The sequence below is a fragment of the Orcinus orca genome, chromosome 1 (genome assembly GCF_937001465.1).
Source record: "Orcinus orca chromosome 1, mOrcOrc1.1, whole genome shotgun sequence".
Classification (NCBI taxonomy): domain Eukaryota; kingdom Metazoa; phylum Chordata; class Mammalia; order Artiodactyla; family Delphinidae; genus Orcinus; species Orcinus orca.
Window position 1 is genome coordinate 157,350,914 of NC_064559.1, and position 19,554 is coordinate 157,370,467.

The 19,554-nt window shown below is 41.0% G+C and overlaps 1 protein-coding gene across 3 annotated transcripts in view; it reads right to left on the minus strand.

The window, feature by feature from the left end:
- The window catches only part of CACHD1 (cache domain containing 1), a 234,021-nt gene that overhangs the window by 60,244 nt on the left and 154,223 nt on the right, over positions 1 to 19,554 (minus strand). For all 3 annotated transcript variants that reach the window (XR_007471725.1, XM_033408976.2, XM_004281616.4), the window contains exons 6-10: positions 17,855 to 17,999; positions 16,770 to 16,986; positions 9,998 to 10,147; positions 4,830 to 5,063; positions 388 to 537 (exon numbers count right to left, since the gene is read on the minus strand). Coding sequence is in view for 2 of the 3 variants with exons in the window: in XM_033408976.2 (XP_033264867.1) it covers positions 388 to 537; positions 4,830 to 5,063; positions 9,998 to 10,147; positions 16,770 to 16,986; positions 17,855 to 17,999 (896 nt within the window). In the remaining variant the exon portion in view is untranslated. The remainder of the gene's footprint in view (positions 1 to 387; positions 538 to 4,829; positions 5,064 to 9,997; positions 10,148 to 16,769; positions 16,987 to 17,854; positions 18,000 to 19,554) is intronic.

The following is a 19,554-nucleotide window of genomic DNA, read 5'->3' on the forward strand; positions in this document are numbered from 1 at the left end:
GAGGTGCTGGTCATTCGGTTTTCGTTTCATAAAATATTCTAATCTATCACATAAACTTTAATGCCGGTAAATGTAAAGAAAACAATATAGACCAAAAAAGGATCCAAAGGATCACATTCTATGTGTCATTCAATCCTCAAGTCCAATTTCCTGATGTTACAAAATAACCGTTACCTATCTCTCAACACAACACAGAAACAAATGCATAATTTTTAGATTCATTCTGCCATCGTTGAGGTGTTCTATGAAATGTGAGTAGTCCTAGTCACACAGTTTTTCTACAAATACTACCATTTTCCTATTTTGTTAGCATCAGAATATCTAGATGATTTTCTCCAAGATCCTAAAGAAATCATTCTTTCCAATGATTAGATTTTAGCAGATTACCTTTGTCATCTATGAGAAAAGTATAGGAAGCCAAAGAATCTTGGTAATACGTCACATCTTCAAGAATGTAAGCCAAGTTCACATCCACTCCTACAATTCCCAGAAGGAGGTTTCCAAAATAACAGGGTTTACTCACAGTCATTATCAAACCTGTGGGTTAAAAACAAAAAATATTCAAAGGATGGCAGAAAAGGCACCAAACAAAGGCTGGCGCTGTACTCTAGGGAACTGTGGAGGCTACTATCAGACGTCTCAATTTGCTCTGAAGAAAAGTTTTCCGTGTGATACAGTAACCAAGCACTGCCTTTGCAGACAGCATAAGGGAGTTAGAGTGTGAGGAAAGTGGACTCTTTTGGGGGTTCAGATATCTTAGTTAACTTAAATGGAGGGAGTTTGTATATTTTCCACTATTTTTTCACCTAAAAGGATATGCTATTCCAGATCAGTGCAAGACATCAGCAACACTTAATACACATCATTCTACTTCCTGAAGTGAGGATGATTCAGTTGAACTTGAAAGACCACTGGACAAAGAATCTAAAATTCTGGGTTCTAGCCCAGCTGTGCCCCTTATGTATCATACATGTGACACTGGACATAACTTTGAGCCTTGGCCTTCATGTCTGTTTAAAGGACACAGTAGTGACTGCCTTACTAATTTCTAGGGGTTGTTAAATGAAAGAGATTACGGATAAAGGAAAGCTTAGAAGGTACTATATTTTATTAATGAATCCTATCAAAAAACAGGAAGATGATGAGAAAAAAAACCTAGAAAGGTACAGAATCTTATTACCTGACCACTTAGAAGGAGACACTAAAGTTCTAAAGGAATGTATTTCTAGTCACTTGGGCCAGGAGTTTGTAAATTTTATGTAAAGGGTCAGATAGTAGATATTTTAAGCATTGTGAGCCATATATTCTCTGTTGCATATACTTTTTTGTTTCTTTTCCAACAAAGCTTCAAATGTATAAAAACCATTCTTAGCTCACAGGCCATAGAAAAACAATAGGATAATTAGGGAAAGGGAAAAGCCAAGGGGAGGAAGATGTACAGAAGGAGAGGGCAGGAATAGCGGTTAGCGTGTGGCCTCAAGCCCCAGGCCAGCTGGGCTGTCCTTCCAGTTCTGCTGCTGGGCTGTGCAAGTTGTTCCACCTCTCTGAATGCATCATTTTATGTAACACATGGGGAGCTGAGACAAAGTGATCTCTAGGACCCCAGCAATTCTATAACCCTATGGCTCTAAATGAAACTTAGAACAAAAAGATGGATCGTTTTTCTCCATCTTGCTCTTGTACTTTCCTGCACTTGATGACTCGTCCATGCTTTTGCAGCACATTAGAAAGCCTTTCTTCTATCAACACCAGGAAGGGGATTTGGATCTCTGAAGTCTTCTACAGAGAGAATCATGTCTGATGTCCACTCCAAGTATTACTGAGTTGTTGTGATTGCAAAGGCCAATTAAATGCATCACTTGGTAGGAAGAAGTGGATGCAACACTGAAAAACCTTGTGAAAAGTTATGCCCTGTTACAAGATAAATAAGTTCGGGGATGTACAGCACAGGGACTATAGTTAACAATACAGTATTGCATATTTGAAATTTGCTGAGAGTAGATCTTAAAAGTTCTCAACACAAGAAACACATTATTACTATGTGAGGTGGTTGGTATTAACTAAGCTTACTGGGGTCATTATTCTGCAATATATACATATATCAAATCATTATGTTGTACACCTAAAACTAATGTAATGTTGTATGTCAATTACATCTCAATAAAACAAGAAAAAATAAAAGTTATGCAATGGGTGCCTATTATAATTTCAAAAGCATTTTTTAAGTAGTCAACATTTAGAATGCTATCTATTGGTTTTAAAACATTTTAAAAATAATAAGTAACTAAGAAGGTTTTAAAAATGCATTTTGGAGGAGGTTTTTACTCAGGTAGCCCTGGACAAAGGGGTTACAAGTGATGCGAGCAGCGCTGTGAGGGTCAGCAGGGAGACAGAGGTCACGGTCTGCACACCACATTCCCCTGGGCTTTTGTCTAAGATTAAAGCCATTTTCATAGAGTAGTAAAGTACAACAGAAATACTCGGAGACCACATGCTCACTTCAAAATTCTATTCTCCTCTGGACACACGGAGAGCAAGTCTGATAAAAGAAACGCAGTCTTACTTCTCAATTAGCAATTTCGACAGAAGACTCTTTATCCCATTGTGGCAAATAAAGTACGCTAAGCTCTTCCTACACTTAATGAAATACCCATACGCCCTCCCTACTTTAATTTAAAGCACACAGACTTGCATTTTAAAAGAAATATGCCCAGTAACTGATATTTGAATCTGTGGAGGTTTTGATTTAGAGCCACGTAAACATGAGTTTCCCTAGACTCAGGGTCCCCTCGTCATGGAGCTGGAGGAGGTGTCACCCAGTAATTCTAGGGACCGAAGATACAAAGATGAAAATGACACACTCAAGTAAGGGAATGCAGCAGACCTGTAAACCAATCACTGAAACTCACTGCATAGGAGTCATAAAACAGGCCCTAAAGACTACACTTGGGAAAGCATCAACTTTGCACATAATTTAATTTAAAGCATTCATGGCAGCTCTCTGGATGGTAGAGTAAATTTCAGAAAAGGTCCTACTCTGCCTGATACCACTAATGGTAAGAGAATTTGACGGCATAATCTTCTGTGCTCGTACAGGACTCAGTTTCTACATCTGTCTCAGTTCCTTTCACACAGAATTATCATGATTCATTGATCTGTTTTTCTCCTATCAGATTAAAATGCTTGTTGAGGGTGAGATATGTGCCTTGCCCATCACTGCCTGACACAATGCTTGACAGGCACTCGGTGACGCTGGTTAATGCATTAAGGTCACTCGCATTTAAGACTTGACATTTCCCTACGAAAGGAAATAACTTTATCTAAAGGTGGGAGTTTCTACTCTATACACATCTGTTGGCCCTGCCGGAACTAGGAAGGATAAAAAAATTGAGGTTAGCAGTAGCTACCATATTTCTTCCTTATAGAAAGAACATGTCTACCTACTTTCTAGAAAACACAGTCTCTATAAGGCTTATTACTTTTTATACATGAGTTTTCTCTGAATATCTATTTGTGAAAATTCCTAGTTAATGGAACATAAAAACAAGATCTCATATGGTGATGCTGTCTGTCTAGTCATTAGCTGCCTCTTCAACCTTCGCTATCAAGAAAGAAGAGAGGGAAGGATGTGGGGGGAAAAAGATAAGCAAGAATATGAAGAGGAAAAGAAAAAAAGCTGTATTTTTAGTGAGCACATACTGTTGGCCTGGCATTGTTCTAGATGCTTTACATATACTAGAGCATTTCATCTTCACAACTACTTTGATGGAAATAAGATTTTTTCTACTTTAAATTTATTTATTTATTTATTTTTGGCTGTGTTGGGTCTTCGTTTCTGTGCGAGGGCTTTCTCTAGTTGTGGCAAGCGGGGGCCACTCTTCATCGCGGTGCGTGGGCCTCTCACTATCGCGGCCTCTCTTGTTGCGGAGCACAGGCTCCAGATGCGCAGGCTCAGTAGTTGTGGCTCACGGGCTTAGTTGCTCCGCAGCATGTGGGATCTTCCCAGACCAGGGCTCGAACCCGTGTCCCCTGCATCGGTAGGCAGACTCTCAACCACAGCGCCACCAGGGAAGCCCCAATTTTTTCTACTTTAAAGACCAAAAGTTTAATCATGTGAAGTTGAAACACCCAACATCGTATTATGGGTAACTTGTGACATCAGGATAGTGATAACAATAATAGTAATAACAACAAAAGTAAAATAATAAATAAATAAACAGCGGCCATCATTATTGAGAGGTATGCTGGGCAGTAATGTAATCTTATAAACCTAATAACTCAAAGACTATTACATGAAAGATGTCATTACATTTTGAACAGATAACCAGATGTGAATTAACAAGATTAAATACATTACCAAGGACAACAGCTAAGTGGTAGAGTGGGATTTGAAATCCTCTCCATGTCAAGCCTGTATCTATTTGACAGACATTGTGTTGCCTTGCCTTTGAGGCCGAATTCCAAGCACTTCTGACTTTTATTTACCATCTGCTATGCAAAGTTACTCTTTAGTTCCAAAATCCCTAACCTTTAGATATTGGGAAATCCTCACAAAGCTTCCCTAGTAGATGTACCCATTGCGTTGACTGAGGCTAGGGCAATGAGGAAGAAATAGGCCTGGGGATTTCTGCTCTAGAATACAGTGCTAACTGGACCAATGGCAGGAGGCTACACAATCCTCTGACCAGAGAAAGTGATGCCCACTCCCTTGCCTGCCCACACTCCCTAATGCTCACATGGTAAGTACTGAACAACATTTAAAAGTTACTGTTTGACTCCTGCCCATTTCTTTCCCCCTTCCTTTAGTAGGAAGCTTTCTCCAAACTCACCATCTCCCATCTCATCAGAGAAGGGGAGGCTAAAGACAGCTTCATCAATCATCCGGTTGGGAAGGTTGGTATAGAACCTGCCAACTGTGGTCTCCAGGTTACTCAGCTGGTTCAGCACCATCATGCTGCCCTTAATCACAGGCAAGGCTGTCCGGTCCAGCACGCCATACTTCCCTGAGTTCTGTTCAGCAAGATCTCTCAGAAAAGCCAGCTCTTTCAAACCAGTCACCCCATCTAAAATAAAAAGCCAAGGGAAGACAATGTAAAACAAAACAGTGGATATCCATAGAATAACTTTGCCATTTAGATCTAATAAGGGTCTGGACGAGGTCTTGCAATGCTAATGGGGTCTTTGCAGAGACAGTGTGGACTCAGGACACAGATACCAGTTCCTGCTGATGAACAAAGCTGGAGGCGTGATCTTTCCTCAAATAGTCAAGAGGGCAAAGGAATTCTTCAAAAGGCAATGATGAAAAACACATGAGTAAATAAAGGAACCCCATCCAGCAAGGATGTTCTTCCCTTAAAGTTTAATTATAAAATTTAAATTATTGTTCTGCATTTAATATTTGAAAGCAAAAGTAATGATTAACAAGTTTGCATTTAATTTAAATTAGTAGATGAAGTTGTAAGAGTTTTAAAGGATAGAGGTTTACCATTTCATTTCTTACCTCTTTGCCTGTTAAACACTTGTCAAAGTCCCATGCAACTAAATGAAAGAATTACGGATTGTATTGAGTGGTGTCTCCAAACGCTGTTTCTTTAAGCTCATTTTAATTACAAATGTTTTCATGCTTTATATTGTTAGGATAATACTGGATTTGATTTATTTAGTATACTTTTTTTATGTTTAGAGTTTTAAAATTTTTGTAAAAGATTCAGGCATACTGGGCTGAATTGTTCTACAACATCTGTAATCTATAGCACAAAAATAAATTTAATAAACCTTTTTTAAAATTTTGGTTTGCTATTGTTGGAACACAGTCAAAAGGATTAGTAACTGGTCCCATATGGGTACCATTGTAAACAAATTCAAATGATTTCAGTCACTACTGAGATTCTACCAATGAGTTTTAAAAAGGTTTTGCCTCATGTTCTTGAACTGCTTAGTCATTAAAAAAATCTGAAGAGTTCATGGTTCACCTACCTTAAGTGGCTTTATCATTTCTAAATAGGAAGTGTATATACTTCTAGCCTTGTAAGTCCATTTCTAAAGTCACGGCAAGATCTAATGGATATAATTTCTTTCTTCACACGCTGTATGTAAATACTTTGGATTTTGCTCCACTCAGACAATGCTAAAGGAAAGTTTGCATCAGATTATTGTTGCCTTTGCTTGACACAGAATTCACATGGGAGGTGAGTGGTAAAAGACACTTACCTCCCATGTCTGGGAGTAAAAGACAACACAGAAGATGTGATCGATCCCTGATCTTACACCCTTGATAAACTCACAGGGGCGAATGATAAAAGGAGGCAACTTCAAGGCAATAAACACATTTCCTTTCTTTGTCATGCACTGCACAGCTCTTTCAAAATGTACAAGAAAAGTAACAAACAGGAACATCTACTAGACAAAGAAGCACAGTAAAGGATATCAAAGATTGGGTTACTTTATATCACTCCATTTTTTTATGTCACTCCATCATGAAATGTTATGCAGGGGTGGCAGTAGAGTCAGTACGGTGGCAGACTGGATTATTCTATCATCAATGTGGTCATGCTGGAAACTACATTTCCCACAATCCCCTTTCTTCTATGCTTCCAGGTTAAAGGTGGCCAAAAGTGAAGTGTTGTAAGATTTAAGAGGTGAAGAGAGAGATGTTAAGAGACAGACATAGAGGAACCAGAATGTTCCAGTCCGTCCCACTCTTCTGCTCTGTGTTCAGTTCCCTTTCCCAGCTGCTGGCATACTCACCAAGCGCAACTCCACTCCAGATGCTTCACTGAGAATTCACAGGGGTAGCGGCCATGAAGAGCCAACAACCTCTCATAGACTTCTACACCAGACCTCCTAAGCAGTCTTCCGTGTTCCTAGCCTCCAGAAATCCCTGCAAGTTCCAACTTGTTCACCCAGACCAGAGCTGGTTAATAACCTTTGAGTTGTCATTTCCTCTTTTTGCATCTTTACTCTTCCAGTTTCCCCCCATAATTGTGTACACTCTTCTTTTTTTCATTGGAGTATAGTTGATTTACAATATTGTGCTGGTTTCAGGGGTACAGCAACGTGATTCAGTTATATACATATATATTTTTCAGATTATTTTCCATTATTATGAATATTGTTTTGAATTATGAATATTATGAATATTGTTATTCCATTAATGAATAACAATATTCATTAATATAGTTCCCTGTGTTATATAGTAAATCCTTGTTGCTTATCTATTTTATGTATAGTAGTTTCTATTTGCTAATCCCATACTCCTAATTTATCCTTCCCCACCAAGCCCTTTCCCCTTTGGTGTGTTTTCTATGTCTGTGAGTCTGTTTCTGTTTTATATATAGATATGTATTATATATATAATACATAATATATATGTATAATTTTGTATTTTTTAAGATTCTACACATAAGTGATCTCATATTTGTCTTTCTTTGTCTGACTACTTCACTTAGTATAATATTCTCTAGGTTCATCCATGTTGCTGCAAATAACAATATTTCATTCTTTTTTATGGCTGAGAAATATTCCATTGTATATATACACCAAATCTTTTTTTTCTTTTAAACATCTTTATTGGAGTATAATTGCTTTACAATGGTGCGTTAGTTTCTGCTGTATAACAAAGTGAATCAGCTATATACATATATATATATGTATACATATACATATATCCCCATATCTCTTCCCTCTTGCCTCTCCCTCCCACCCTCCCTATCCCACCGCTCTAGGTGGTCACAAAGCACCGAGCTGATCTCCCTGTGCTATGCAGCTGCTTCCCACTAGCTATCTATTTTACATTTGGTAGTGTATATATGTCCATGCCACTCTCTCACTTTGTCCCAGCTTACCCTTCCCCCTCTCTATGTCCTCAAGTCCATTCTCTACGTCTTTATTCCTGTCCTGCCCCTAGGTTCTTCAGAACCTTTTTTTTTTTTTTTTTTTAGATTCCATATATATTACACCACATCTTCTTAAACTAATCATCTGTTGATGGGCACTTGGGTTGTTTCCATGTCTTGGCTATTATAAATAGCGCTGCTATGAACATTGGGGTGCATGTATCTTCGTGAATTAGAGTTTTTGTCTTTTCCAGATATAAACCTAGGGGTGGGATTGCTAGATCATATGGTAGCACAAGTCTTAGTTTTTTAAGGAACTTCCATATTGTTTTCCATAGTGGCTGTACCAATTTACATTCCCACCAACAGTATACACTCTTATTCTGATAATATGTTGTACCAAAATTTTCATAGTGACTCTCCTTCCCTATGACAGAGTTAAGGGAATGTGTCAACCCTCGTGAACAATGTTCAGAGATATCTCTCAGAGAGGTGGAAAACTTGCAATGAGGACATATTTCAGGCTAGATTAAGGGGGAGAAAGAGAAAAGATGCGAATAGTTAGAGGGAAGTAACCAGAAGTTTCAAAGAATGGAATTATCAGGGGCACAGCAAGAGCACAAGATACTCCAGTGGGAAGATGTAGGTACAGTGAAGAGATGGGTGACAGCAAGAAAATTTCTTTACTCAGTATCTGCCTGGGAAGACCTTCAAATTGAATGGAAAAGACATGATCACTTCCTTTTATGTTTCCTTACTCCTGTCCTATTGCATTTAATTCATCTGCCTTGTCTGTCTTCTTCACTGGGTCAAGGGCTTCCTGAAGACAAAAAGAGATTTTGTGTACTACAGCTCTAGGACCTCAGTGCACTATGTTGTATATGGCACATGCTCGATAAACACAACATATCTTGTATATTTATTATCACAGCAATCCTATGAAGACTTTGTTCTTTTCATTTTACAGATAAAACTGAGGCCCTCAAGAGATTAAGTAATTTGCCATAAGCCACATGGCTAGCAAATGGAGACTGAAACTGAGAACATCTAGACACCATCCCCTGTGTTCCTCCATGTGTATGCAGTCCACAAAAATATCTGCAAAAAAATCATGCTGGCCAAAACACAGATTCCTGGACCCCATCTAAGAGGGTCTGAGTACAAATTTGTAGATACTGCCTGGGAGTCTGCATTTAAAAAAATGAGTCTCTAATATATCCTTATCCCATTAAAATATGAGAACCAGTGTCCCTAAAGCCACCTGGTTCTGCATGGAAATCTGAAAGTGGATAGGGGAGATAAAAGCCCATAGGTGGGAAGGGTTGCTGGATCAAGACATGCTCTCTTAAAAACAAGAGAATGGGGCCACTTTGAACACTGAGGAAAAGGGACCCAAAGAAGAGGACGAAGAGCTGTGTATTAACAGGTGGGAGGGACATGACACAGCAGAGAGGCTGGAAAATTGGGCTTTCATCAGACTGGAGGATGGTTAAATTGCTGAAGGAAAAATAATGAGTATTTCCTCAGATTTGCTAGTTTACTAAACCCTCTCACATATTGTCTGATTTAATAGCAACACAATCAACCTTGATGAGCACCTAGCAAGTGCCTGGCACCATCCTGGGTGCCTACCGTATGTCGGGGTTCACAATAACCCTGTCAAGTAGATAATTCTCATCTCCAATGACACAGCTAAGGAAGGGGAGGTAAAGAAAGTGTCACAAGAGGCTCCAGGTAGTGATTCCGCAGGGAAATGTGATATTCACAGTCCTGGTTATACAGAAGAATCTAGGTCAGTACTTCAGCTTCCTGCTCTTAAATCAATGAAATAAGTTAATAACCTCTATGCAGTATCAAAATCCAAGAATATGAGGAGAAGTGAAAAAAATGGAGCTGTACAGAATCTTGTGCAAGACCACATAACTGGTGATGGTTTAGAAATGAGCAGCTGGCCGGAGAGAGAGAGATGTAGAGACAGGGACATCCTAACACACACCCTGAGTACCCATGGGAGGTAGAGAAAGACAGGCTTGGGAAGGAATCTGCTTCTTATACCCTTCATCAAAGCACCCTGTGATGGTTCTTCGTTATTTTTTTTGAAAGCAGCATGCACGTAGACAGAACTTTCATCTGAAAGAAAAGAATCTCGAAACACTACCTACCGTTCATGAGGGCGTAGGTGAGAATCATTACGGAGTTGTTTAGAAAGCTATTTTCTTCACTGATGACACGGAGAGTCGCCTTTTTATCTTCTTCTGAAGAGTCCTTTGATGTAATGCCAGCAGACAGGTAAATGATGACCATGTCTGTATCTAAACAAAAACATGCAAACTGAATGTTACATCGGAGTCTGGCTAAAGGCAGCTACTCAGTTTCTCTTTCACTGGGCTTTCCTGCCTTGAGGACCTGCCCGGTCCACCGTTCCTACTCCCGCCCGTCTGATGCCGGGCTTTCGTCTTCTTGCCTCCGCTGCTCTTTCATCCTGCCCGTGGTGGGCCACGAGGCCTCATTTACCCAGTGTCAGGTAAGGAGATGTTCCTAATGAGTTTACCAGATTGAAGAAGGTGTGTTCCTTTAGGCATCTATGGTTGTGGTAATTTAGCCATCCTAAAGGGACATCTTTCCTGCCTTCTGAAATGGAGGATTCAGAACCTGATTTACCTTTTCCTTAGTGTCTCAGGGTTTTCCCCAGGAACACACATTTTTTGGGGGACTAAGTTTTACAAAAAAAAAATTATTTATTTTTGTTTGGCTCTGCTGGGTCTTAGTTGCAGCACACGGACTCTTTGTTGCTGCATGAGGGATCTTCATTGAGGTACGTGGGATCTTTAGTTGCGGCATGCAGGATCTTTTAGTTGTGGCATGTGGGATCTAGTTCCCTGACCAGAAATCGAACCCAGGCCCCCTGCATTGGTAGCGTGGAGTCTTAACCACTGGACCACCAGGAAAGTCCCAGAACTAGGCTTTAAAATGGTGGTTCTGCCAAGGATGCCTGAGACATGTAAGGTTATCTGTCTCTATGCCAGGTAATGCCAAAAACATTTTTGTTTTAAAACTCACCAGTGTAGGAGAGCAATAAAAGCATGGACATAGGAGCCCGGTTGCTTGTGTTCACATCCCAGCTGTGCCACTTTCAAGCTGTGTCTGGATTGTTTCAGGCAGATTTCCTAACCTTTCTACACCTAAATGTCCTTATCTACAACAACATGGGGATAATGACAGTATTTATTTCACAGGGTTGCTGTGAGGATCAACTGGTTAATTTAAGAGTGAAAGTCAGACTTCCCTGGTGGCACAGTGGTTAAGAATCTGCCTGCTAATGCAGGGGCCACAGGTTCGATCCTTGGTCCGGGAAGATCCCACGTGCCACGGAGCAACTAAGCCCGCGAGCCACAACTACTGAGCCCACATGCTGCAACTACTGAGCCCGCAGGCTGCAACTACTGAGGCCCATGCACCTCGAGCCTGTGCTCCACAAGAGAAGCCACTGCAATGAGAAGCCCGTGCACCACAACAAAGAGTAGCCCCCGCTCGCTGCAACTAGAGAAAGCCTGCACGCAGCCAAAAAATTTATTTTTTGGCCCAATGTAGCCAAAAAATAAATAAATAAATAAAAATTAAATGTAAAAAAGAAAAAGAACATTAAAAAAAAAAGGGTCAATTATAGTTTCAAAAAAGAGTGAAAGCCCAAAGGGTGATGGTAAATAGAGGATAAAAGAGAAAAGAAAGGAACCTCAACACAAACAAAACAAAAACGAAACCCTCGCATTGGCCTGAAGTAGCACCTATGACTCTAGAGTAAATTGACTCTCCAACCAGGGCTAATGATTGGGAAGTCATTTTAGCTCAGGGTGAAAACTTCTTTCAAGTGGATTTACTCAAAAATAAAAGTGGTGCATTTCCTACCACTAAAGATGCAGAGGCTGAATGATGGCTTTAATGGAGGAAGAGAAGTAAGCCAGCTGGATTTTTATACTGTCTTTTTAATCTGAGATTCGCTGATTCAATATCTATTTTTAAGACAACCTACACAGACGTTTACCTTTTTATTGAGAAATAATGATTGATATGCTATATGCTTAATTCTTCAGGTTTTTATGGTTGTCATTTATCTGAGATTGCTTTATAGTTACTGGGGTAGGCAACCTCCAGGTTGGTCCCCCAACGATTTCACTTCCTGATATTCACATCCCTGTGTGGTCTCCCTTTGAATGTGGACTAGATTTAATGACCGGCTTCTTGTGAACCGAATGCAGCAGAGGTCACAGGGTGTCAAGAGATGGATTAGGTTACAGAAAGACAGTGGCTTCCACCTGTGTGCTCTCTCTCGGGGAAGCCAGAGAGCATGTTGTGAGCTATCCCATGGAGAGGCAAGGTACTGAGGCCTTCAGAATCGAATCTGCCAGCAACCATGTCAGTGAACTTAGAAGCAGACCTTTCTCAAGTTGAACTATGAGATGACAGCAGCTGTGGACAACAGTTTAACTGCAACCTCATGAGATACCTTTAGCCAGAGGCACCCAACCATGCTGTGCCCAGATTCCTGACCTACAGACACTGAGATAATAAATGTTTATTGCCTTAAGCCAGTGAGTGTTGGGTAATTTACTACCCAGGAACAGATAATTTAAAAAATTATCCTAACAATTATGAGGGTACAATGATAGAATTTTCTTCCGTTTGTAAATTTCCATTTTAGACACTGCAACATCCTGTACTATGCAGAATTGAATAATTACTACTAAGACTTAATATATAAGCAAGTCTTAAAGCTAATTTTGATGCTTGAACAATTCTCTAATAAATATTAACTGCAAATTTAAATTACATATTTTTTCATCAGAAATTAAGATATGAAAGCTGATGTATAAAAATATCATAAGCTAGGGAATATCCCTGTCTTAAACTAGATGTCAATCTTTTTCCAGTGTTGAAAATACAGTCCTGTAAATTATTTTTTTTAGGATGCTAAACAGCTCACTTAAGCTTCAGACTGGAAAATACTACTTGACCCTAGCAGGTAGAATACAGATATACCATGAAGCTAACAAACCATCGCCCTGTGGTCTGTCATTTATGTGTGATAAATTCCTGGACACCTACAAGACTGACCTAAAATGAACTCTTGAATTTTCTTACTTGGCTTTATGATTCTGGATAAAACACGCTGTCACTGAGAGCTGGTTTTAGGCACAGGTCCACAACTGGAAAACCAGAAGGGCCTGCAGCCTGCAGCTCCTTTAGTCGCCAAGCGTATTTTCTTTCCGTCCCAACAATAAGACATACACTCTGCAAGCATCCTCACTGTCTCTGCCCAGCCACTGACTACTCCTGCCCTATTCTTAGGCAAAATTGAGTTATTTTTCTATTTTTAGGTATCAGACCTGCCAAATTTGGTCTGATTTATTTTTTTACTTGCTAGGATATCCCCTCTCTAGTCGCTCATGGGAACATTAAGCCTTGTGGTTAGTAATGTTAGGGATGAGTAATTATAGGGACTTGGGGCAGGGCAAAGACATAGCATGTACCTGGAAGAAAATGCAACCCTCTCCGTTTGACAAGTCCCTGTCTAAGCCACTAGCATTCCTTGGGGTCAGTATCAAAGGGGGGAGAACAAGTCAAATTTGGGCTTTGCCCATGCCATTAGATTCCCACTCCCAGCCATCTTATTCCTTCTGCTACAAAATGACCCTCCCCAACCAGTTATCCCCCAGACAAACCCAGAACAAACAATCCAAATGTGTCGATGGTATCAGTTACAGATCTACCGTGGGATTGAAAAAGAGCCAGCACTGGATAAAAGTTTTAGATTTTCTGATTAGTACAAAGCAAATTAGGACAAAGCCACCATGATATATGCCATGTGGCTTCTGTTCATATGACCACCAATGTGGGGCAGATACCTTACTGTCATTCACAGACTAATCCTTACAATAACCCTACAGGGTAGCCTCACTGGAATAATCCTATCCCACTGCCTTCAAACAGTGCCAGGTATACAGCAGATGCTAAATAATTGCCTGTGGAGTGAACACAAGTAATGATGTAGAGTACAAGCTCCTATGAGGAGTACATAGACCCCTCACACCATGCTGTAGCCAAGGCTACTAATGGTCCTTGACCGTCTTTGGGCTTGGGGTCAACTTAGGATGTCTAGGGTATCCGCTCTCCTTTAGCCAGAGCTAGAAGGCTTTTTCTTTTTAAAAAAGAAAAATATATATATATATATATTTTTTAATGTGGACCATTTTTAAAGTCTTTATTGAATTTGTTACAATACTGCTTCCGTTTTTTATGTTTTGGTTTTTTGGCCACGAGGCATGTGGGATCTTAGCTCCCCAACCAGGGACCGAACCTGTACCCCCTGCCTTGGAAGGCAAAATCTTTAACCACTGGACTGCCAGGGAAGTCCCCAGAGCTAGAAGTCTTGAAGGAAACAGAATATCATAATAACCACAGCTAATATTTATTTAATATTTATGATGGAGCCCTGGATCTTATTATCACACCCAGTTTGCAGATGGGGAAACCAGACCTGGAGAAATCAAATAATTCACACAAGTTTAGAAAAATTTCAGAGTAGGAATTTGAACACACATTGGTTGAAATTCAAAACCCACATACTTAACCACTGTGCAACATTGCTGGAGAGCAGCTCAAACCTCTCCTTAATAAACTGGGTAATACTAATTCCTGATGTGTTTCTTTATGCAATCTAATTTGGGTTCTTCTTTCTTTGAACTGCCAGTAGAAGTTGTAAAGTGGAGGTCTGTGAGCTAAACTTTAGACACATCTTACTTGGCCTAAAAAAGACTCCTCTGAGCATTTAGAAAAAAGACATCAAAATGTGTCCAAATCTGTGATGGTCACTCTTCTTTCCATGTTTTTGCTCGCCAACATTAAGAAAAACCCCCCAAACCCAAAGGAGAAACGTTTCCTGTCAAAGCAGTCTTCTGCTAATGTGCAGGGCAGGAAGGTTTGTAAGAAGAGGTTTAATGAGGTCTCTATTCACAGTTTTAAAGCTGGAACAAATGACAACATTTGAAAATGAAGGGGTTTCACATAAAGATCCAGATTTCTGGCTTCTCTTAAAACAGAATATCTGGCAACACTGGATAGGCGTTCCTGCAAGGCAACGAGAGGCTGAACAGGACAGCGGCTGCCTCCTTGATAGAGCATGCGCCCTCTAGCTTCCTGTGCTCCCCACACAATCCTCATTGCCTTACCTCGAGCTCACCTGACACACTCATTGCCTGGCTGCTGCCAGTGTAACAGATCTCTTCATTACTTAAACAGTGTAATAATCATCGAAATCGGACTTCATCTCTAAAGATGGTTTGATGGCTGAAGAATCAAGTAAAAAGAGCACATCTGGTGAGGAATGCCGACAGCCGGATGGCAGCTGGTAAACGGCATGCACAGGTGAATGGCATTGACCAACTAGCCAATCTGTCTTGAATACTTGAGAGGTCAGCCTTATCCTTTGGCCTTCTTGAACTATGGACAACTTTACACTCAGCCATCCTGTAATATTGGTCTGTGGATAGCTGGTGCTTGCCAAGGCTGGCAGGCAAAATTCTAAGATGACCCCAATGACCCCCACCCTTGTATGACTCCCTCCTCTTGAGTGTGGGCATGACCAGTAATTTGCTTCTGGCCAATAGAATATGGCTAACGTGATGGGATATCATTCTTGTGACTGTGCTATATATTTGGCAAACATGGAGGGATTCTGCGGACGTAATGAAGGTCTTAATAAGCTAACCATGAGGGAGAGTAATCTGTTTAAATCAAAAGGGAGAGTAAGCCTGATTAGGTTAGACAAGGCCTTTAAAGGAGGGTCCAAGCCTTCCCCGAAGTCAGGGGCTTAAAAAAAAGATGCTCTCCTCCTGGCCTTGAAGAAACAAGTAGACATGCGTTTCACAATTGCAAAGAAATGAATTCTGCCAACCATTGAGCTTGGAAGAGGACTCCGACCCTCAAAGAATCCACAGACTTGGCTGACACCTAGAATGCAGCCTTGTGCAGTCCTAAACAGAGAAGCGGCTCAGCAACTCATGGACTCCTGACCCACGGAAACTGTGAGACAATAAACTGTGAGATAACAATACACAGAAACGTAAAACTGATACGCCATTTACCATCATTAGCTGTAATAATTACAGTAGCTTCTGTCTTTCAAGGGCCCACCATGTGCCAGGCACTAAGTTGTGCATTTATCAATGTGGTCTTAGTTTTAATGCAGACACACTGAAGAGCTTGAAAATATATTCTTTAAGTTTATCTCAATAGGATATGTTCATTGAAAAAAACAACCTACAAACAGATTTTCGAATATAAAAGAGAAAATGACATAGATTCCTTTCAGTAGTTTCAAAGCATGTATCTTATTTCAAATATCCTTCCCTTTACTTTAGCATGCATCCTAATTCCAGATTTTCTTTAACACATGAAAATTAAATTAGAGTGCCTTTGTACATCTGAAGGGCTGTGCTCATCTAAATGACAGCTGGTTAGAAGAAGGAAGGATCGAGGCAAGAATTCCGGCTGCCCCGTTTCTGAGCACATGCGCACAAGCAGACAGCCACTCTAAGTCACTGAGGAGGAGAGGCTGACAATTAGCATCAAAAAGGATGTGGATATTCTCCTGGGAAATAAACGGGGATATGTTCCTAATAAAGGCGCAGGAAGAAGAGGCTCAGGGAGTAAAGAAATCGTGCAGACTGAGTACCTTTGATTGGAAAAGATGAGAAAATCTAGCAAGATCCTAGTATTAGATGACCATTATGACAACACAAGAAAATTTTATCCCGTCAATTTAGAAAAAAATCCCTCTAGACATAGTTATGTGATCAATTTACAATATATTTCTATTGCCATCCTCTATCTGTTAGTTTATGAGCCACTAATTTATTAGTGAGCAAAGGCACTTACTTGCTTGGAACTTGGTGCTATTGTTGGTGCTTCGAATCAGCTGAAATGCCTTTTGAAATCCCACCGCGTGCTGGGTAGGGCTGTCCAAAGACTTGACACTGCTGACGAAGGTGGACATTTTCCTTTTTGTCTCACTGGTGGCTGGAGACAGGAATGTCTTATAGCACTGGTCAAGTGAGCACGTCCTGACGGTGTCTGCCACAGTCAGCATGGAGATCTGGAGGGGAAAACAAACAGACAAACAGACCTTGTTATTCTGCCAGGGAAAGGTTTTTTACCTTTCAGAAGAGCGCCCAAAGTGACAAGTCCTACCGAACAGTTTTGGAGAGTTTAAAAAGAAATGCCTAGAGGCATCGACCTATCAAATTTGAAGAAGATTAATTCAGGATTGGTAACGGACAGGGACCCTAGAATTTGGCTTTTGTTCCAAGATGAAGTCAGCGGTACGGTGTTCATCTAGAACATTAAAAACAGTATTTCGCACACATAAAAATCTTGGCAAGTACTAATCGTCTGGATTCTCCGACTGGAGGTGGCGGTGACGGTAAAGGCATAGGGTGTGTGTTTTAAACAACTAGATTAGTGAGTAAAACCTTAGGAGGTGGAAAAGTCAAAATGATGAAGCAGAAAATGTCTACAGGCAATAGATTATCATTAGTTGTAAACACGCCTATCTCTGAGGTATCCTAGAGATTAGTAAACCTCTAGCAGCCTTCTTTTCTCCCTTGCCTCCCATCAATCTTGAGATAAAGACAAGTCATCCACCAGTGTCCAAGCCCTAGCCCTGTTCCTCCTTAGTATAATTTCCAGTGTGAAAGTCACAGCTAATTAGAAGTCTAGGCAGGGCCATTCAGGAAGTGCAAGACTCAGTTTGGTGGGGATGGTTTTATAAAGAGATTTGGAACCAGGGCTGGCAGCTGCTTCCTTAAATACGAGAATAAAAACTACAGCACTCTCTTTTCTCAAAGTCATTTTTAAAGGTGGATTGAAAAATACATATCGTAAAACGTAAAGTACTTTTAAAAAGGTATTCAAGAAAGACCCAATGCCAATGGGGTGGGGGGGGTCACTGGGGTCATCATCACCTTATCGTGTTCATCGATGGCGCTGAGGATGACCTGGGCAGCGTCCTTGGCAATCTGAAGCTGGGTGTCTGTGACGGAAGCCCCGTGGTCCAGGATCACTACTATGTGCTTTGACTGCGGCCGGACAGTGGAGACGTAGATAGGTCTAGAATGGGGAGAAGCTCTCTGGGGTCAGTCCTGGTTTAGAGTAAAGGCCTCAACCTCACACAGCTATGAGTGCTACATATGGGCAGGCACGCTGGCCTCCCTGTGTTTCTGGGGGTTTGGCACAAGGATGGAGAGACCAGCACGGAACGAGAAACTATTCTGGTGCACTGAAAACAAGACCTCAAGACAACAGCGTGCGTCTGCGGAACAGGGATTGGTGACTTCTGCCTTCCAAAGATTAAAGCAACCGGGAGAAGGATTTAAGAAGCAAAGCCTTTGGAAGGCTGGCTTTTGCAGCATATGTGAAAGTCCACCCTCCCTGGAAATGGAACTGGTGGCCCCCCGGGCAGCAGAGACAGAATAGCAGGGAGAAAAAAGTCCACGAGCCAGTGCGGGGGTCCTCTGCAGATTTAGAGCGGGGCTTGGCTAACACGGAGGCAGCCTGTCATCTGTGAGCACGCTGAGCAGCTTTGAATAGCTGGTCTGGTTTCTCTCTCCCCAGACAAAAGCCACTGCTAGGAGGGCCCTTTTCCTTTCTGTACTGAAACAATTTACACAGGTCAGCCACCAAAAGGCCCCTTATCCGAGCATTTAAAACTGTGCCATCAGATTTGTCCAAGCCAGTGACAGCCACTCTTCTTGCCAGGTTTTTGTTTGCCAACATTAAGAAAAGGGGTGGAGGTGGGGGGAACGCCAAAGGGGTGGAGGTGCCTCCCACCAAAGCAACCTTCTGCTAGTGTGCGGTGCAGGCAGGTTTGTGAGAAGAGGCTTAATGAGGTCTCTATTCACAGTTTTAAAGCTGGAACAAATTAGAGGGAGCTTAAGAGAGCAAATCAGCCTCGAGAGAATTCTCTCCTTTATCGACACCCCTAAAACACTAGCGTGTTCTGTGAAATGTTAGATGCCAGTTGAGTCACAAAAGCCTGGGCACAAATTAAGAAATACAGGCAAAGTACCAAAAAACCTCAAAATCGGGCCAAGTTTACACCAATTGTTCTCAAGCCCAAAGTCCTACATTCATACTAAAGCACTACTATATTTTCACTAGTCAATACCATTTAGCCAAGTAGGGAAACTGGATAAAAAAAATCCAAGAGCGGTGGCTACAGAAGCGAAAGAGGCAACAGAAAATAAGGAAATCTGTCTATCCCAACACTGACAAGCGTGTCGAATACTGAACTTTTAAGTCCTCCAAGCTAGATGAGTAGATTTTTTTTTAAATGGCATACCCCCTCCTTTCCAATTCAACTCAACATAAATGAAGAGCAGAATATGTGTTCACACTGTCACAATAAACTGTTAAAAACTGCTTTACTGGGATACATAAATAGCAGCATTATATGTACAATCTGGGGCGGTCCTCATAGTGCAATTGGCTCCTTTCTGATATGCTCTGCAAACCCACTCCACACTTCAAAGGATGTGGAGACCTTGCAAAAGCCTCAGAGGTGAGAGGACAGGTCAAGAGACGGCGACAGCAATCTACGAGGAGAGGAACTCGGATTACTTAGTCAAGGAAACAGAGGCTTGAGGATTGATTTAATGCGTATTTA